General features: G+C 44.1%; 1 protein-coding gene across 1 annotated transcript; it reads right to left on the bottom strand.

Annotated features, from left to right (window-relative positions):
• Window positions 1-11,411: 11,411 nt before the first annotated feature.
• On the bottom strand, window positions 11,412-14,853 carry LOC118418265 (apidaecins type 73-like). Its single transcript, XM_035824111.1, has 3 exons — window positions 14,709-14,853; window positions 13,128-13,147; window positions 11,412-12,044 (listed from the first exon to the last, which is right to left on the bottom strand). Exons 1-3 carry the CDS (start codon window positions 14,851-14,853, stop codon window positions 11,412-11,414), a joined length of 798 nt encoding a protein of 265 aa, XP_035680004.1.
• Between the last annotated feature and the right edge of the window lie 2,486 nt (window positions 14,854-17,339).

Below are 17,339 nucleotides of genomic sequence, written 5' to 3' on the forward strand. Positions count from 1 at the left end.
CGTCCAGCTGCATACCCTTACTTTTTCTGATTATGTCTGATACTTGTTTGGTGCCCCGTGGAAGTTCGCATTGTGCGGTCACACCTGTACTTGAATCCCATAGCTTTGTTTAATTCAAATCATATTCTGGAGGACCCTGCTATAGGGTTTCTTCTTTTTTATTCTAGGCTTTAACATTTGAATAGTGGTCCGGTTACAGCGGATATATGGTTTTGGTAGTATAGAAGTATTTAGCATTGCCATGTGGCTTTCTGCACAAATATAACAAACTTTAAGTGACTTCAAAGTCAGTAGCAGACCTTCAGTCTTGGGTTTGCTGTCCCCAGTGCCAGTTTGCACTACCTGTTCTATGTGTGTGATAAGTGCAACATAACTTCCGTCCACCACACTAAGTGCTGTCTGTGTGTGGTCAAGCCACCTTGTGCCAACCGTACTCAGAGGCTTCAGAGCTGTGATTTTCAATGCACTTTATTTGATGATTTCCTGGTTAAAGTCCTGTGTGTGGAAGTTATGTATGGAATGGACATTGTCGCTGTATCTGTGGTACGTATACCTCCTTGGTCATATCAATTTAATGACACAGATCAAGAGGGTTAAAATAGAAATAACATTGTATTTATGTTTCTTTGTAAGCATTATTAGCAAATGCTTGGCACCTCAGGTTAACAAAGTATAGAAGAACCTTCTCCAGTAAAGCTACACTTGCCTTCTCATCTGTTATGTCACAAGGAAGGGTACACCATTACTTGTTCACCAAGAAATCAGTCTCAAGTTTGTTGATAATCTCATTACGTATTCCTGCCAGTATTCGTTGTTGTAGCTGCTGAGTGTTAGCAATATATCTTTTTGTTACTTACAGAATAACAGCTGATTGTTAATGAACCCCATGTCAACGTCATATGCGGTTATTTGATGAATGTGTATTGGTCAACTCTAATGATATGTACGTACCTTTGATGACGTCTTCAATATCTCTGTACAGAGCCGCCATCTGCTCATCTAATTCAAGGGATGGACTGTGTTCATGTGTGCCTGTGGGGAAAGTTGTGCATATATATGTAAGATTGTATCCATCTTTTAATAATTCTGTTTGAATGGTGAAGTTGTCTTTGATTTTGACATAATATTGCAAACAATACTCGGTACATATAGGAATCAAATTAGGAAAGTTTGGAGAATTTTGGGGGTTAGTAGTTGTGGTTATTTGTAGTTTTAGCTAATTATGGTTTTTTTATCGATTGTATTTCATAAATACTACAGTTAGAGATGAAATATATTGTCCATGCTACCCCTTTATCATTCTGAGTACATCATGAACTAGTATTTACCGTGCGTTGTACTTCTCGAACACCATCCGGAATGCTGTGGAGCCCAGTGTCGTTCTTGTTCCCTAGGTAGTCCGGCCTCAGGTCCTCCAGCATCGGTTCCAGGACACAGTTCCACAACTTCAGGGAGAGCTGATTGGTCACCAGGTCCGCCTCGATCTGTAAACCAGGGATTAAAGCGTGTTGGGATCATCAAGGAAACAAAGTGTTGTTCTGCTGGCCAGTGACACTACTGCCTCTCTCTTGAACTGACATCCATTCTCAGTTATCCATTCTCACAAATGCCTGAAAACAATTAAAGAATGTTTATAAAGCAAATGTACCCTATTTAATATACTTCTCTCAACTACCGCCCCCCCCCCCCCAATTGACATAAATGGACCATTAAAAACAAAATTAACGTATTAATGAATGTCAAAATATGTATGAAAGTCTGGAGCATCAGTCTGATCTTCAATGGCAAAGTGACTTGTTTCATCTAAGAATTAACCACAGGATATCACAAAAACTAATTTTAAGACATAATGATTGTGGCTTTAGTTTTGCATAGTTTTGATTTCATATGGTATTGTTTCAACTTTCATCAAATAATTGAACCTGACTCTTGGGGTTATAGACTGTCTAATATGTAACTCTGTATCCATAGTACAGAACAGGAAGAACAGCAAGTAACAGGAACAACTTGTAAATTCATGTATCATGTGTTTAAAAGGGGAGTTCATACTTCAACACACCTACAATTGTCTGGTAGATACCTTACATAATATTCAACTTCCCATTTAGAATTGAAATGTAATTAGGAAGCTGATAATATATCATTTCTTGAAATATATCTATGGTTGGGAAACTTTCTAGTAAAAAGCTCTATATCTTTTTGTTCAAATTAAAATTACTAAATGCAAACTTCAGATTAAGGGATTGATAACTGCAGACTTGGGGAAAAGGAAACTCTTTTATTTTCGGATTTAATTTTCTCCATGACACATTTAAAAACTTCTAAAAATCACTTGAGGTGAAAAGTGGAATCATGTGGTGCAGTCAATTAGGTGGTTAGCCCAAACCCCAGAGGTGATGGGTTCGAATTATTACTCCAATATTGTGACCTTGGGAAGGCACTTTTACAATTTTCCTCACTAAACATGAGGCCATTGAGTTTTTGTTATTTTTGTTAAATTGCTGATGCTTCCTTTGCACAACTTTCCCTGAGCTATATTTGGCCCTTATATAGCAACCTATTTCAGTGTTTGTTCAGATTGGCAGGAATAGGATATCCTTTTATCTGATCTGCCTATCGCCGTTTTCTGCTAACCTTGCCAGGTTGGGCATAGTCACCTACTAGAGATTCTACTATGGACACCATGTACTTGTATCTGGACATCACTGGTGGCTCAGCATGCTGACTGTATATGATATTTGAGAACATCTCTCCCAAACAAAGACATCGCCACCTTTGTTGTCCGTTTGCTGGAGGGCTGCCAGGAGCTTGTGCAGCTGTGGGATTCCCATTGTCCAGAGTTCCTTGAGTACACCTTCAGGCAAGCCTTCCACAACTGCCTTCTTGCCATCCAGCATTACTCTTTATTTTGGGTTAACCTCTTCATCGGAAAGTGCAGCTCACAGTCATGACCAACGCTTCTCCCGACTCCTCTCCACTACTCACTACGGTCCTTTTCTGGCTGAGCAAGTGAGCCGCCAGTTAACTTTATTTCAGAGCTCATGGCACTTACTTGCCAGACAGCCGTCTGGTCCAAGCAGCAGGAGAAACCATCTAACCTGCCTGCTAAATGTGTTACATTGTTGACAGCGTCATTGTTGTTTCTACTCATCAAAGGTCATAACACAGACAATAACGCAGGGCGGTGAACCACTTTGTTCTATCTACCTTAAAAGCCCGTCAAGGAAATCCGTCTTCTCTCTTCTTTTCTCACAGTTCCCCCAAGTTCCGACCAGTCAGGTTGTTCCCATGTTGATGATCCCCCGCGGTCTCTCTTCCTCCCGTGTTGTTGCACGGTGCACCGACGTACGTCCACAGTCTATCCTCAAGTGCTGCCACAATCGCCGGCCTCCAGTGGGAGGTTCCCCGGTGAAGATGCTGGTGCTGCAGGATTCCCCTTTAGGGAGATGACTGTGACGTGCCGTCTAAACTTAGACCCCGTTCACACTCAAAAAAATGAAGCGGCTTCAACGTCGAAGCCGCTTCAACGTGCAAGCCGTTTCAAAAAAATTACGTTCACACTCATTACAGACCGATTGACCGCCCACAATGTAAGCCGATTGCGATCTGCCCAGTGTTTCTCTAGCATATCGCATAGACATCGGGTCATTTCCACTCTTGTTATTATGATCCAGCACCGTCCTGTACCTTGACTTCAGGTTCTTTACTTTCGTTTTGCATTGTTCGGCGGTCTTCTCAAAACCGCTCGAGATTTCCTCGAAGATGTCCCGCTTTCGGTGCATTTTGCCTAGTTTACTCTGTGTCTCTTCCTGGCCCCACAACCCGATCAGGGCCTTTGTTTGTTCATGATTCCATTTTCCTTGACTCGACGCCGTCCTTTTCTTGGAAGACATCACTATTAGAAAAAATCGAGCACACTGTCTGGCGTGGCGTAGCCTTGTGAGGGTTTCGTTTCCCGCGCTACGTTTCGCAACCTATGGACCCGCGTAACCGGATGTACGACCTCCACCAGGGGCAAATCGGAAATTTGCATAGAATCTAACCCGCGTTGCGTTCACACTCGCGATTCGAGACAAGCGGCTTGCTCGCAAGTGTCTCAAACTACCTCGCGGGGAAGGATTGTAAACGAGCCGGATCGGTGTAAATCCAAGCCGCTTGGAGCGTTCACACTCAAGAAAACGATCCTCATTTTTTTGAGTGTGAACGGGGTCTTAGACTTCCTTTTTGTACATGTGCAAGGATGGAGAGAGGGAATACACACGAACCAACAACCTGACCGCCCTTAGCCGATCGAGGTCCTCAACAACAAGGACTAGGCCCTTAGCCGATCGAGGTCCTCAACAAGGACTAGGCCCTTAGCCGATCGAGGTCCTCAACAAGGACTAGGCCCTTAGCCGATCGAGGTCCTCAACAACAAGGACTAGGACGTCTACTCGATCCTAAGATTTCCTAAACTTGCCCCGCTAACACCCCCCACCCCCCTTTACTGACCCGCAAATCGCCCGACGGTCAGTCGGTGGTCTGCCCTGGCCATCTCAACAACTTCCACAACCACCCTCGGATTTCTCACAATACGCATTCGAACTGCTTTCACGACATCTGAGTTGAAATACTCTATATAATTGTTTCTGTAAAACTAAACTGCCACGCGGGCCTTCAGTTACATAACAGTTTCTCAAAGCACTAACTAAATACGCCGCAAACTGTTTTTCCCTTTTCTCACATTTCGGAGCAAAACGTCACCTATACTTCAATACACACCATTGCTGTAATGCAAAATTCAAACAATCATCTGCGGTACGTGCCCTGGTCCCCCCCCCCTCTATTTGCACCGTGGCCTCCCACACCGTATGTGCACTGGCCCCCCACACCGTATGCGCCCTGGTCTTCCCCGCCGTATGCGCCCTGGTCTCCGCCGCCGTAAGCGCCCTGGTCTCCGTCGCCGTAAGCGCCCTGGTCTCCGTCGCCGTATGCGCCCTGGTCTTCGCCGCCGTAAGCCCCTGGTCTCCGGCTGCAGCCTGGCCTCCTTCGCCGACAATAGCTGAGGGCTGGGCTCCCATACTGACTGTGGCCTGGCTTACCACAACAGCTCTGGGTTGCCATCAGAAACAGGCTCCTACACTGGCTCTGCGCTGGTCTTCTCTGCCACATGCGGTCTGGTTTCCTATACTGGCTGCTGCCTGGCCTAAACTGGCTCCGGGCTGCCTGCTGAGGAAGGCTTCCTCATGCCCTACAGGCTTGCTCACGGTTATTGCAGTCCTAAACCTCACCCATACCTTGCTACGAATGTGTTTCTTTTCATCCTGAAGTTTTCCAACCAATCTTTGTCCGTGAAGGTCTGTAGAACATCATGTTCCCACCAGTGCTTGCTGCGTTCCCTGAAGCACAGCGTCCACTCCACCGCCGCTGTCGTTTCAGTGCCCAGGTACGCGAACAACATTGGCGACGACGAATACTTCTAAGGCAATACATCTGTGTCTTCTCCAACAGGCATCTTGTGTGGCATAGAACTTGGGTCAGCCTAGGTAACCACAAGCAAATATGAAGGACACATTTCTCTCTAAATCATTCAACACATCATTTGTGTCAAATGTGGGCTTTCCTGTTGGCTGGGCTCACCAAAGTCAAGACCATGTACATTTCTATCATTTCTTCTTTAGGTCGATTAGTTGCTGCATGTGCTCCTTGTGCAACAGGTGGGCGTTGACGATATCAACAAATGCCCACTTGACTTCCTCATATTGTAATTGAATTTCTTTGAAAAGAATTTCCATTATGTCGATAAGCGGACGTGGCTTCTATTCGGTGGCTAGCTTAAGTTAGTGGTTGGTAGATTTGCAGTTTTTTTGTCCATAGGGTCTCACTAACTGGAAATCACTATAAAATGCTGGGGGTAATACGGGCCGTGTAAACAAGTTCCAGCAAGCCTGACAGATGATGTGGGGAGGTCTGCCCACGGGTGACCCTTTTGGATGACAGAAAAAAAGGAGACTTATGTGTCAGTTCATTTTTTTATTATCTAGCAGTTACCGAAGCACTCGAAGCAGCAACCTCACTCCTCCCTCTGGAAAGAAATGAAGGAATTTGACAGATTTTACATATATGTACTGCAGTATTGACTAGAAGATGATGATGATTAACTAGCAATGTGACACTTGCAGGGAGTAGAAATGTCTCTTCAATTATTCAACAATTAAACATCTTGACAGAAAAGTGTGATAAAAGACATTCTTACCACATAAGGACAGCAATGTCCACACAAAAAAGGTGCCAGGACTCGACAACGAACAACAAGTCAGATGAAGCGATCAGTTTGAATCCAGCAGCCGTTGCGCTACAAGGCAAAAGGTTTAAAAAAACAAAGGAATACTAAATTACCGTAAATGCAGAAACTTTCGCGGTGGTTTAATGTTCGCGGCTTGGACGGTGGCCGCTTCACCGCGAACTTAAAACCACCGCGAGCATTTTCCATGGCAATAAGATACTACATGGCACCGTATGATGGTGCTACCACAAACCGAGAAAAATCCTTTTTACCTTGAAATTAAATCCCCAAGAACTTAAATGCATCAACAGTAATAAATGCCTCATCTGAGCAACACCCCTAATTAAGACAAATCAAGGCAAAATATTCCTAAACAAACTATAGACTCAATTTATCATCACAATTTACTTACGAATCGTTGAGCTGTGAGGCAAACTCATAGCTGACCTCCTGGACCTGGCTAAAGCGGTAAATCAGGTCCTTCACGTCCTTGGGATTGTCCACGAAGTTGTGGTGATCAACAAACTGTATGATGTGCATAGAAAAATAGCATGTGAATTTGTCGTTCCCTTGTGCAGTTACAAGCATTTGCCACCAAAAAGATACAAAAATAGAATTTATGCAGCAGTATCAAGATATCACAAAATGGTCACAAGGGCTCCAAATTGCCTATCTAATAAAGGATAAAAATATCCACAGATTTGTAACCGGTTATGCACAAAATTATACTTTATACTCTATAATTATACTCTAGTACAGAAGTACTAGAACTGTAACTGCCCCCTGGTACAGAGTCATCCCGGTCACGTGGTGCGCTAATGAGGAAGATGGCCGCCGCGAACCGCGACGAAACTTTTCATGGTGCATCGTCGACCAACATCTGCACGCCGTCCTTATTTCTGACAGACTCCAAACGCTCCTGAATCTTCTCCTGAGACCAGAGACTGATCAGACAGCGCGTCTCAGCGGTGCTCCACACCTTCCCCTGGCCTTTGCCAAGAACTGAGTTTATGCAGATCAGCGTGGCATGTATCACATAGCGTTTCAATTAGCACCTTCGGTCTCAATATAGCAAAGGAATCCGCTTGTTTCCCGCATTTTACGTTTGAGAATAAGTAAAATACGGCCTTTTAGTAGCCAAGTAAGGACAGAAATAATATATGTCAGTTGATGTCTATGTATATATAATATGATGATGTAACTGTCCTTGTAGCGAAGCTTCGGACGTCCAACATGTCCGAAGCTTCGCTACAAATAATATATGTCAGTTGATGTCTATGTATATATAATATACAGTTTGAAAAACGGACTTGTAGCCGAACGGCCTCAAGATGAATACAGTCAAAACAACAGCTACAACTATGCGCTATTAGTAAAGAGCGAGGCTATTGACACACCTGATTTGATACGGGCCATAAAATTCCGTGGTCAGGTTTCAAGTGAGGCCTAGTTTCTCTGCCGTATAGCTGACCATCACCATGATACCCGCATCGTACGGCTGTCCATAGACCAAAGTCCGAGAACCGTGGTTTGATGCAAGTAACATTGGCACGGAAGTAACCGTTACCCCAGCTATCTATAACTTCCCCGTCTTTTATTAAAGTAAGGGTAGTTGTTGCGATGCTGAATGTCTAGAATTGACGAATTGATTTAAGAGGCTCGGCCCTGGCTTGTTTCAGTAGAATTGGAGCAGTGAGCTAAATGCAGGGAGCGTACAATTGCACGGAGGTTTTGCTTTCAGTATTGGAGGATCATGCTGATTTCCCCCTGAAGATAGTGCAAACAGTTGCTTGTTGGCTTTGGAGATGGCTGGGAACATTTCCTAAAAGTAAGTGACATGTTTTCCGAGCACGTTAATTTGCACCGGAACAGACTTTGAGGACACATTTTCGATGAACTCCTCACACTGATTGATGACACTGGGCCGCCATAAACTTGTAGGATCTTTTTCTTTGTTTCTGGTATGTTATAAGGCATTAACCTGTAGCTTTGCCTGCCTTGTGAGCTATTGGTCTCTTAATCGTCCTGTCTAGGAAAAAGTAAAGTTCGTTTCTTTCTGCTGTATTTTGTACTGCAAGTTACTAAACAATTACTTTCTGAGCAAATTGCAACATTACATCGTTATCATGATAGTGAAGCAAAAAGTAAATGGCGTTTCTTTCTGCTGTTCTGCAATAAGAGGAAGTGCTATTGTGTACTATTGTGTCATAGCGTCCATGTGTTCTGGAAGATGCAGCGTTAAGGGCTCCAAAGGATTATGTACCTTGTACCCGCTTGACGTCAGTCAGATCAACCTTTGTAAGAGTTTTTAAATTCAAAGGCTGAAGGGTTACATGGACACACTCTCAGTGATCTCAAAAAAGACGTAAAACGAACACACTGAAGAATGTAGACTTATCTGTCTTGATACCCTAATCACTGAAAGGTCCCAGTGTAGCTGCACCAGTTGTATATTAACTTTTTTCCATCTGCAGCATATTTACCAACAAGTGCATCTTACAGAAGTAATTAGACATTTTCAAGAGCTCATCCCTCACTTCCGTGGTCAAAGTGTCCCAGTTGTCTTTGACTACGGAAAGGAGTTCCTTTCACAGGTCCTCCAGCTGGCTGTTGAGCAGGGGGTTGGTTGCCTCCCTGTCAGATATGGTACTTCTTAATGATGTAATCATCTGCGCTGTTTTCAGCTGGACAACTTCACCGGGTTCACACAGCACCTTGCCAGCTCCCGACAGGACTCCGAGAATAATTCCGTCAGACCTTCGAGATTGCCCTTACCTTCGAGATATGATCAGATGCATAGGGCAGATCCTGTAGGCATTGCCACGATAACTGCATCCAACACCTTCTCAATGTACCCTTGTTTCAATCCGCTCTTTATTTGGTACTTCAGGAACCAGAAACTGAGGTGACCAACCTGGCCTTGGGTTCTTTCCTGCTGTTGGGTAGTCAAGTATTCTTATTCACAACCTTCCAAAATGACTTCCTCCCAGATGTGTCGCAATTTTTTCCTCACAAACTCCCCAATCAGCTTGTCTGGGCTGTCGAACAGCCTCTCCAGCGATTCCAGGATACGGTTTTCCTCTTCCCACTGTAGCTCGAGTTGTCTTTGTCGCTTTTCTGCTTTATTTCCCTTGTCATAGCCGTCATGATAATTTGGCACAAGTGGATGACATAATTAATGAGCAATGGAGGACATTGGAAGTTGATTTACCTCAGAAGGCGATTTTTTAGGCGACTCCAAACTAAGGAACACTGTGAGGGCAGCTAGAATGTGTCCTTTACTGGTATGGCAGAGCAGAAGAATTCATCTGATATTTGAAAGTTCTTACACCATTTGTCCGGTTGATGGCCACTCTAATCTGGGAGAGGGATCCCGCTTCTGTAGACAGTCCCCAGCAGCACTGCGTAGCTGTTTTTAGGGCCTCCGAAACAAAGTGAAAGTCACCTATGAAAAAATAGCAAAGGGCGGAAACTAAAAAATTTAGCAAAACGCTGTGGCCACTGTAGTCTGAGTCCTGGTAGCCACATTGTTATAACAGTTGACGCAATGTTTTCACGAAAGGCTGGTGTGTCAACGCCGCGTGCCGTACTCCCTGCCCCGTTCCCTGGGGTAGAACAAACGCGGGACCGTCCGCTGCCGCTGTGCTGGTCCTGGAGAACGCGGTTTCTAATGCTGTAGTCGGATACAGGGGCGACCCGGGGATGGGGATTTGCAATGTTCGCTCTTTAAACTGAATTGTCTTACTCCATCTCACGGTGATGATTGCGCCCCAGTCAAAGATACGAAAGTCTTTTCTGCATAGACTTCCACTCCTCATCTGCACCGAAGTTCTGGTTGATATGAATGGTACAAGTTTCATATAATTATCACCGCAAGGAGGGAATTACAGACAGAAAACAACAACAGCTAACTCCTCACCTTTTGTCTTACTTTAAAGCATTTATTTAAAAAGATGTATTTAGGTTTCCTATATTTACTAGCAAGTAGTATCATGACATCAGGGCCGATATGAAAAAAAAACGGCATTGTTTATGCCACTAGAATAACAGCAAATCCGATACAAATAACAAATTCAATAGGCAATGGAATTCAAAAATACAAGGAGGTACGTGCCTTAATCCAACAATTAGCTTGTTATCAAACCCCTTTGTGAAACAGTAGGCGTGTGGGCAGCTGTGCTGCTCCAACCAGTTGCACACATCCCCCATGAAGTCCTTGACTGCGTCCAATTCCTCCCCTTCGACGTTGGGGAGGGACTTTTCGATGACGTCGAGTCGTTGCGTCTTATTTTCTGAGTTTTTCAGCAACCTTGCTGAAGAACTGGTCAACGTCCTCTTGTGTAGGTCCCACAAGCAAATTTCCGACTTACTATGGGAATGAGAAAATACGTAGTGTTGTAAATGCTGTAGTTCTTCTCCAACAACTCTCAAGACAAGGGATTGCAGAGATAATGGATCAGCAGTTTCTGATACGTCTTTTCTTTCGGACGCCGTCAATTCTCTTTTTGTCGTTGTCAAAATCAAGCCCTGTCAGTACTGGAGGATTTGAGCCTTTCAGCAAATCTAACGCTACGTCCTCACTCATCTGCTTTCCCGCTTTGCAACACGAGAGGGCGTGACTACTGTAATAGTCCTCCCAGGTGTTACTGGATGTGTCTCATATCACAGTCTTCCTGACCACAGGTCATTACCTTCCTTCCAATACTGAAAGGAAATATCAACCTGAACTTGAAGTGTACCATGCGGCTTTTGTCTGGTCCTTCACAATGCTGAACTTACGTGAACCGGTGCGGACGTTCTGGCCCGAGGAGCGGTACCTGCAGCTGTTTCACATGTTACAGGCCCACCATACTTCTGTACCAGCTCCCATTGTGCTTCTCCCCTGCTTCATTCTGTGCAAAAGTTTTGTTGCATGTTTACTTGCTCTGTAACAGAATTGCCTTGTATTTTGCCGGGTCATCTGTATCCTGCGCCTCTAGCCAGGCAGAAGTACAGTTGAACTTGAACATTAGCAGCCCTTCTGCCATTCCACTCAAGATCCAGTTCTATCTTTCCAGTTCTATCTAGATGCTGAAAGCTAGTGACACTTTGCCTTCAAGCTGAATGCTAGTGAAATGATACTACAAAGTTTCCTTACGCTTTGTTGTCACAGCGGTGGATGTTTGCTATCACACTCCATGGCACTGGTCAGGTCAGGTCCGGCCTCTGTGATGGCGACCCTATCGCACTGGTCAGGTCCGGCCTCTGTGATGGCGACCCTATGGCACTGGCCAGGTCCGGCTTCTGGGATGGCGACCCTATCGCACTGGTCAGGTCCGGCCTCTGTGATGGCGACCCTATGGCATTGGTCAGGTCCGGCCTCTGGGATGGCGACCCTATGGCACTGGTCAGGCTCGGCTTCTGGGATGGCGACCCTATGGCACTGGTCAGGCTCGGCTTCTGTGATGGCGACCCTATCGCACTGGTCAGGTCCGGCCTCTGTGATGGCGACCCTATGGCATTGGTCAGGCTCGGCTTCTGGGATGGCGACCCTATGGCATTGGTCAGTTCCGGCCTCTGGGATGGCGACCCTATCGCACTGGTCAGGTCCGGCCTCTGGGATGGCGACCCTATGGCACTGGTCAGGTCCGGCCTCCGTGATGACGACCCTATGGCACTGGTCAGGTCCGGCCTCTGTGATGGCGACCCCATGGCATTGGTCAGGCTCGGCTTCTGGGATGGCGACCCTATGGCACTGGTCAGGCTCGGCTTCTGGGATGGCGACCGCACTTGTTATGCCCTGCGAAAAATAAACGGGTAATGCAATTAACGACGCGACCTTGGGAGATACCCGGACAGTCAGGCTAAGAAGCATTAGAATGTTTCATTGTAGTTTGCTTCTAATACGATCTTCCTTATGTACTATTATGGGCGGGAAAATGATGTAGTGAGTTCTCTAGCTTGCAGTTAACTATTTACTAGTTAGCCTTAGTCTTGTGAACTCTATGGGAATTCCTTATTAAGTTTCATTTACAAGCCAATGGAACTGTGAAACGCTGGCCGTTTCTGGCTTATCTTTTTTAAAATCACATACAGACGTATCTGCAGATTCAGTTAACATACGTTGCCATATTTATGAACTTCTATGGAAAGGAAGAAACCGGTACATGACGACAAATTACAGAAAAGACTTGTCGTTTGTCTTCAGTTTATCGATCCAAGTATTTATTTATTTTATTTATTTATTGATCTTGAATTGATTCCTGGTGTACAGCAGCTAACTGTGGAAAGAAGAAAAAAAATTATGGGTGTCTTGGCTATTTGGGCATAAATATTTCACTCCTTCTTGAAAGTTGATGTGTATTTCGGGGCCTGTACTGCTAGTCGCTGGGTAACATGGAATACGTTTTCAATCTTGGTCGATCACAAATGTTATAGCAATCAATCACTTTTGGCGTATTTTACTAACCCCAGGAACACAGCAACTGACTGTTAGTAATTTTCACATTATCATGGAATTGAGTTAAGCCTGAGAATTTTATATCCTGCAGTTTCACCATTGAATGGTGCAACTCCTCCTGTGACTCGTGGAATATTATTGATTTTGCAGCAACATAAGATTTCAGAACACACGGGCCCATTTATAACCAAAGGTGTTCTGAATTTCGTACCCAATGAGATCTTGTATCTGGACTGGTGCAACTCGAAGTGGACAAGCTCGGAAATAGTGTCGCAGAACATAGTATTATAACCCCCGTACTTAGCATTGTGTCCCATGGAATCGTAGCGGCTATCCCCACTCAACAATTTCAATCATTCCAATAAGAAGAGAACTAAGATATTAACCGCCATTAGTTTTCTGTTTTCAGCCTCCAGATCTGACCTCCTCGTTCAATAGGAAGTCTGAAATGTGAAATTGGTTATTTCGATCAATGGCCTCTCAATTGATCTCATGAACAGTCGGCTGCGGAAAAAATTAAATAACATACATGTGTGGAATGTTCTATTTCAAATAAGTGTGCATGTTGATATATGTGCATAGTATGCATGTTGATATGAATAACACGCCTTTCCTCTTTTGACACATACAGCAGATGTACGTGCCATCCTCCGCACAAGACTGGCTGCAGTACCAGTGGCAGTGTGGGCAGCCTGCAGGGCTGCTGTGAGATGGGCCTCTTTGGCATTACAGTACATTGGTACATTATTGTACTACTAGTACCTACCAAAACCCCACCCCTCTTTTATCGTTTCAATAAAACCAACATAATGTACTACTTTTATGTAGCAAAATAATGACAGTCAAACACTTAAGCACACAGCCAAGCAAAGCATCAACTTGAATCTTCCGTTTCGGGAGGATATGCGTGGTTACTGTACACAGAAGTCAATACCTGCTAATACTATTCAAAATTGTTCTGCTAACAACAAAGGGAGTGCATGTTTTTCAATGCTTTTGCCACTAGGTGTACATGGATCATACGTGCATCATGAATGCATTCAACCAACTTGTCATGCACATATTAAGTTGTTACTGTTATCCTACAGCCTTCCATTTTAGTTTTATGTAGATATCATAAGACGGAACTCGCGCAAAACGTACCTCCACTTTTAACTTCTTCCAGCCACAAGGTGAACTTCTTGATGATACTTGTTTGTATTTCATATCGGTTGGTCCCTTGGTTTGCGAAGATCACATTACACTGCTCCATCAGGACATCTGGTTCCAATTTTCAGTCAGAAGCTCTAAGGAATCTGTCTGAAACATACTGAAACGTAAGCAAAGTGATTACAAATTCGTTGTTTAAAGGAGTTATAAAAACACAATTTGATATTTACTTATGCAAATGAAACTTTTGTTAATTTGGCAGTTTAGTTATGCAAATGACGATCAATTAGTAATCCAGGGAAGGAGGGCATTGGATTCTCTTTATAGACTGTCCTCTAGCCTGATCAGTCTGTACGGTGCTATACTTTTCGTAAAGCGCCTGTTTGTAATTTCCCAATTCATCAGATTCCCAAGGAATGGCCCTTGTCTTAAAAATGTTCCCTCCGTTGTTGTCAGTGTCGGACTCGTCTGACGACTTGAACTCTGTTCGTAGTACACGCTGAAGTCTCTCCTTGACCTTCTGGTTGTATGACCGCTTGGCCCTCAAGGCCTTCAAGCGTTGTTTCATCGTCTTCGATTAAAAAAAAAAAGGCGCAATGTGTGCTTGGAAATCTGTCACATCTCTACGTTACACATGAGAGAGAAGCATAACTGAAAAGGTGTTCATGCATAAAGGACAATTAGCATTGTATCCCGCGCACTGGCAACATTCAGAGAAGACGTGTTTCCTGCAAACAGCAGAGCCGCAACGCTGACACTGCATTCTAGCTCTTTCAAGTGTGTCTTTCCTCTTCTTTCCGCTAACACCTTGGATTCCTGACAGACACTCGCCTCGCCTTCGGACCGCTGACTTACCAGGCAGTAGTGAATCCTCCTGTATTGCCGTGTACGCGGTGAGGTTGAAAGAACATGCATGGATATGAATCAGAGTGAACCCCATGCCGTGCTTCCAGCCATACTCGAATGAGTCCTGCTTCCCTGGATCTATCTTCGGGTTCATGGCTTAGACGGTGCAGCAGTTGACCCTACACATCTAACATAGCGAAAGCAGTCATGGTCCATCTTGCAATCTTGGTCTTGGAGTAGAATCCCATTAACTAACCCCCCCCCCCCTCCCCCGATGAAGTCGCACCACTTTTATAAAACTGGTTTGAACTTTTTATCGTCCTTTGTTTGTCACAAGAGGGGCGGCACTGTTGATAACATCAGCATATTCCGCAATCCAGACGATTTCTGCTTCATGGCATATGAATCACTAACACTCACTAACTCAGTCCGGTGGCCGTAGTGGCATTAAAACTGTTCACAAGGTCTTTCCACTTCTGGCGATCTGGCTAGTTCATTTTATATTACTTTATTGGCAATGCCTTGTATTTCTTATCAAGCAGCTACCGACGCACTGGAAGCAGCAAACTCACTCCTCCCTGTGGAAATAAATGAAGGAATTTGACAGATTTTACAGTATATGTACTGCAGTATTGACTAGAAAAAAATGATGATTGACTAGCAATGTGACACTTGTAGAAATGTCCCTTCAATTATTCAACAATTAAACATCTTCATCTTGGCGGAAAAGTGTGATAAAAGAAATTCTTACCACATATAGACAGAAATGTCCGCACCAAACAGAAGCCAGGACTCAACGACGAACAACAGGTCCGATGAAGCGAAAAGTCGGAAGCCAGTAGCCGTTGCGCTACAAGGCAAAAGGTAAAATAAAAAAAAGGATACTAAATTGCCGTAAATGCAGAAACTTTCCCGGTGGTTTAATGTTCTCGGTTTGGGCGGTGGCCGGTTCATGCACCGCGAACTTAAAAACAAAATTTTCGACAGGTACAACAAAACGCTGAATAGACACACCGGAAAAGAACTCAAAAATGTCCTCGTCGAAGCAAAAGAAGGGCACCCCCAGTAACCGGAGGGGCTTTATGACACTGATCTAATAGATAAACGCTAATCGTTTCTACGCCACTTTAAAAGAGTTTTAGACGGGCCTTTCTCTCAGAAAGAAGTCATATCTTGTGATCAAAATCAGAGTCATAAGGTACAAATCATAACGTAAAATACACACTGGAGAAGCAACAGTCATCAGCTGTTCCCCTCTAACACCCTGTATCTACTTACACAATGATTTATCTTTGATGTAAGCATCTACCACACTGCCAAATATCTTACGTTTACTTCATTAAGTACATACAGTACTAGTTGTATACAGTCCTAGACTAAAATGTTACGCTAACGTCACCATGAATTAGCCAAAGATTTCAAGTACTTCTATATCCTGACAGTAGAATGGTAGTCACGTGTTGTTGATCAAGAACGTACCATGTGGAGTAACTTACCCAGAGTTTGCCTTGTCTCTTCTGGTCTCCAACAACATCTTCCACAGGATATATGACTATGGAGTCTGTCTCCTCGATCTCCTCAAAATCTTTCCAAACTTCTTATCTCCCAAGAAATCTTTACCATTTGGGAACTGGGCCGTTTTCATGAGGAGGGCTCGTGTTTCCTTTTAGGTATTTCCTATTCCTAGGTAGGGTCACATCTCGGGGACACGCTGTCAATCATCGTTTTCTTTCAGCTCACTGTGGGCTAGGCTGTAGTCTGGCCTCGAGGCCATTTATGGTAAAAACGTCATAGGCAGGGAGGGGCTTATCCTAGGTTACCCCAGGTCGGGACCACATGTGTTTCGGACCTTGCATTTCGCAATTAGAAAGCTGACACACCATATCACGTATTTCATACTTAGGTAGATACTTTTCATGTACTCCTGCTTGAAAAGGTCACAGGCCCTTTCCTCTTTCCAAATGGGTCTGAGAACTCTGGTCGTCCGCCGCTTTTTCGCCATCTGCCCACGCTTCCTTTAGCTCTTCCACAAGAGGCTTAATAAATGTAGTTAAACCGAGGAGTGAGTGAGTGAGTGAGTGTGTTTTGGGTTTTACCCCCATGTCTGGTATAATGCCAGCTAATATGATACTGTTATGAAACGTTCCTCCCGTGGCAGATAAGCAATAGCGAGATATATAACACAAATGTTGGAATGGCTGGAACCAATCAACGTTGAGAATCAATCCGTAATTGCAATCTTTTGTAAAGAAGTGATGCTTTTGAGGATCATTGAATTTCTCCAGATGTTGCTATCATAGATATCACTAATCTTGTTACCATTTCCAGACCTTTTTCTCCAATGTTCACATGACTCCTCAAATCCTCTTCGTTTTACCAGACTCAGATGGACTCTTAAAGTGACTTGAGGCAGTGGAACCAGTTAAATGTCCCCACTCGAGAGTTTAATACTTTTCAGTAGCTTCTGCCCACATTCTCTCCTATGCTGACGTTTAGAGTGGTTGATTTACTTAACAAAATTACATATTTTACTTTCTTCTATAGATGCGATCTTGTACTGTACAGATATAATCTCAGAATTTCTGATTGGCTTGGTTACCTTAAGGATGGCTTGTGTGGCTCCGAGCATTTGTAGCACAA

The sequence above is a fragment of the Branchiostoma floridae genome, chromosome 6 (assembly GCF_000003815.2).
Source record: "Branchiostoma floridae strain S238N-H82 chromosome 6, Bfl_VNyyK, whole genome shotgun sequence".
NCBI lineage: Eukaryota > Metazoa > Chordata > Leptocardii > Amphioxiformes > Branchiostomatidae > Branchiostoma > Branchiostoma floridae.

Bases quoted from the DNA above. Each gene is read 5' to 3' on its own strand.
- LOC118418265 (XM_035824111.1), bottom strand. From the start codon at position 14,853: ATGAACCCGAAGATAGATCCAGGGAAGCAGGACTCATTCGAGTATGGC. The intron at 13,148-14,708 runs GTAAGTCAGCGG...TTCACATTTCAG, and splicing joins GGAGGATTCACTACTGCCTG to ACTTCCTATTGAACGAGGAG. The intron at 12,045-13,127 runs GTCAGATCTGGA...TATTTTTCGCAG, and splicing joins ACTTCCTATTGAACGAGGAG to GGCATAACAAGTGCGGTCGC.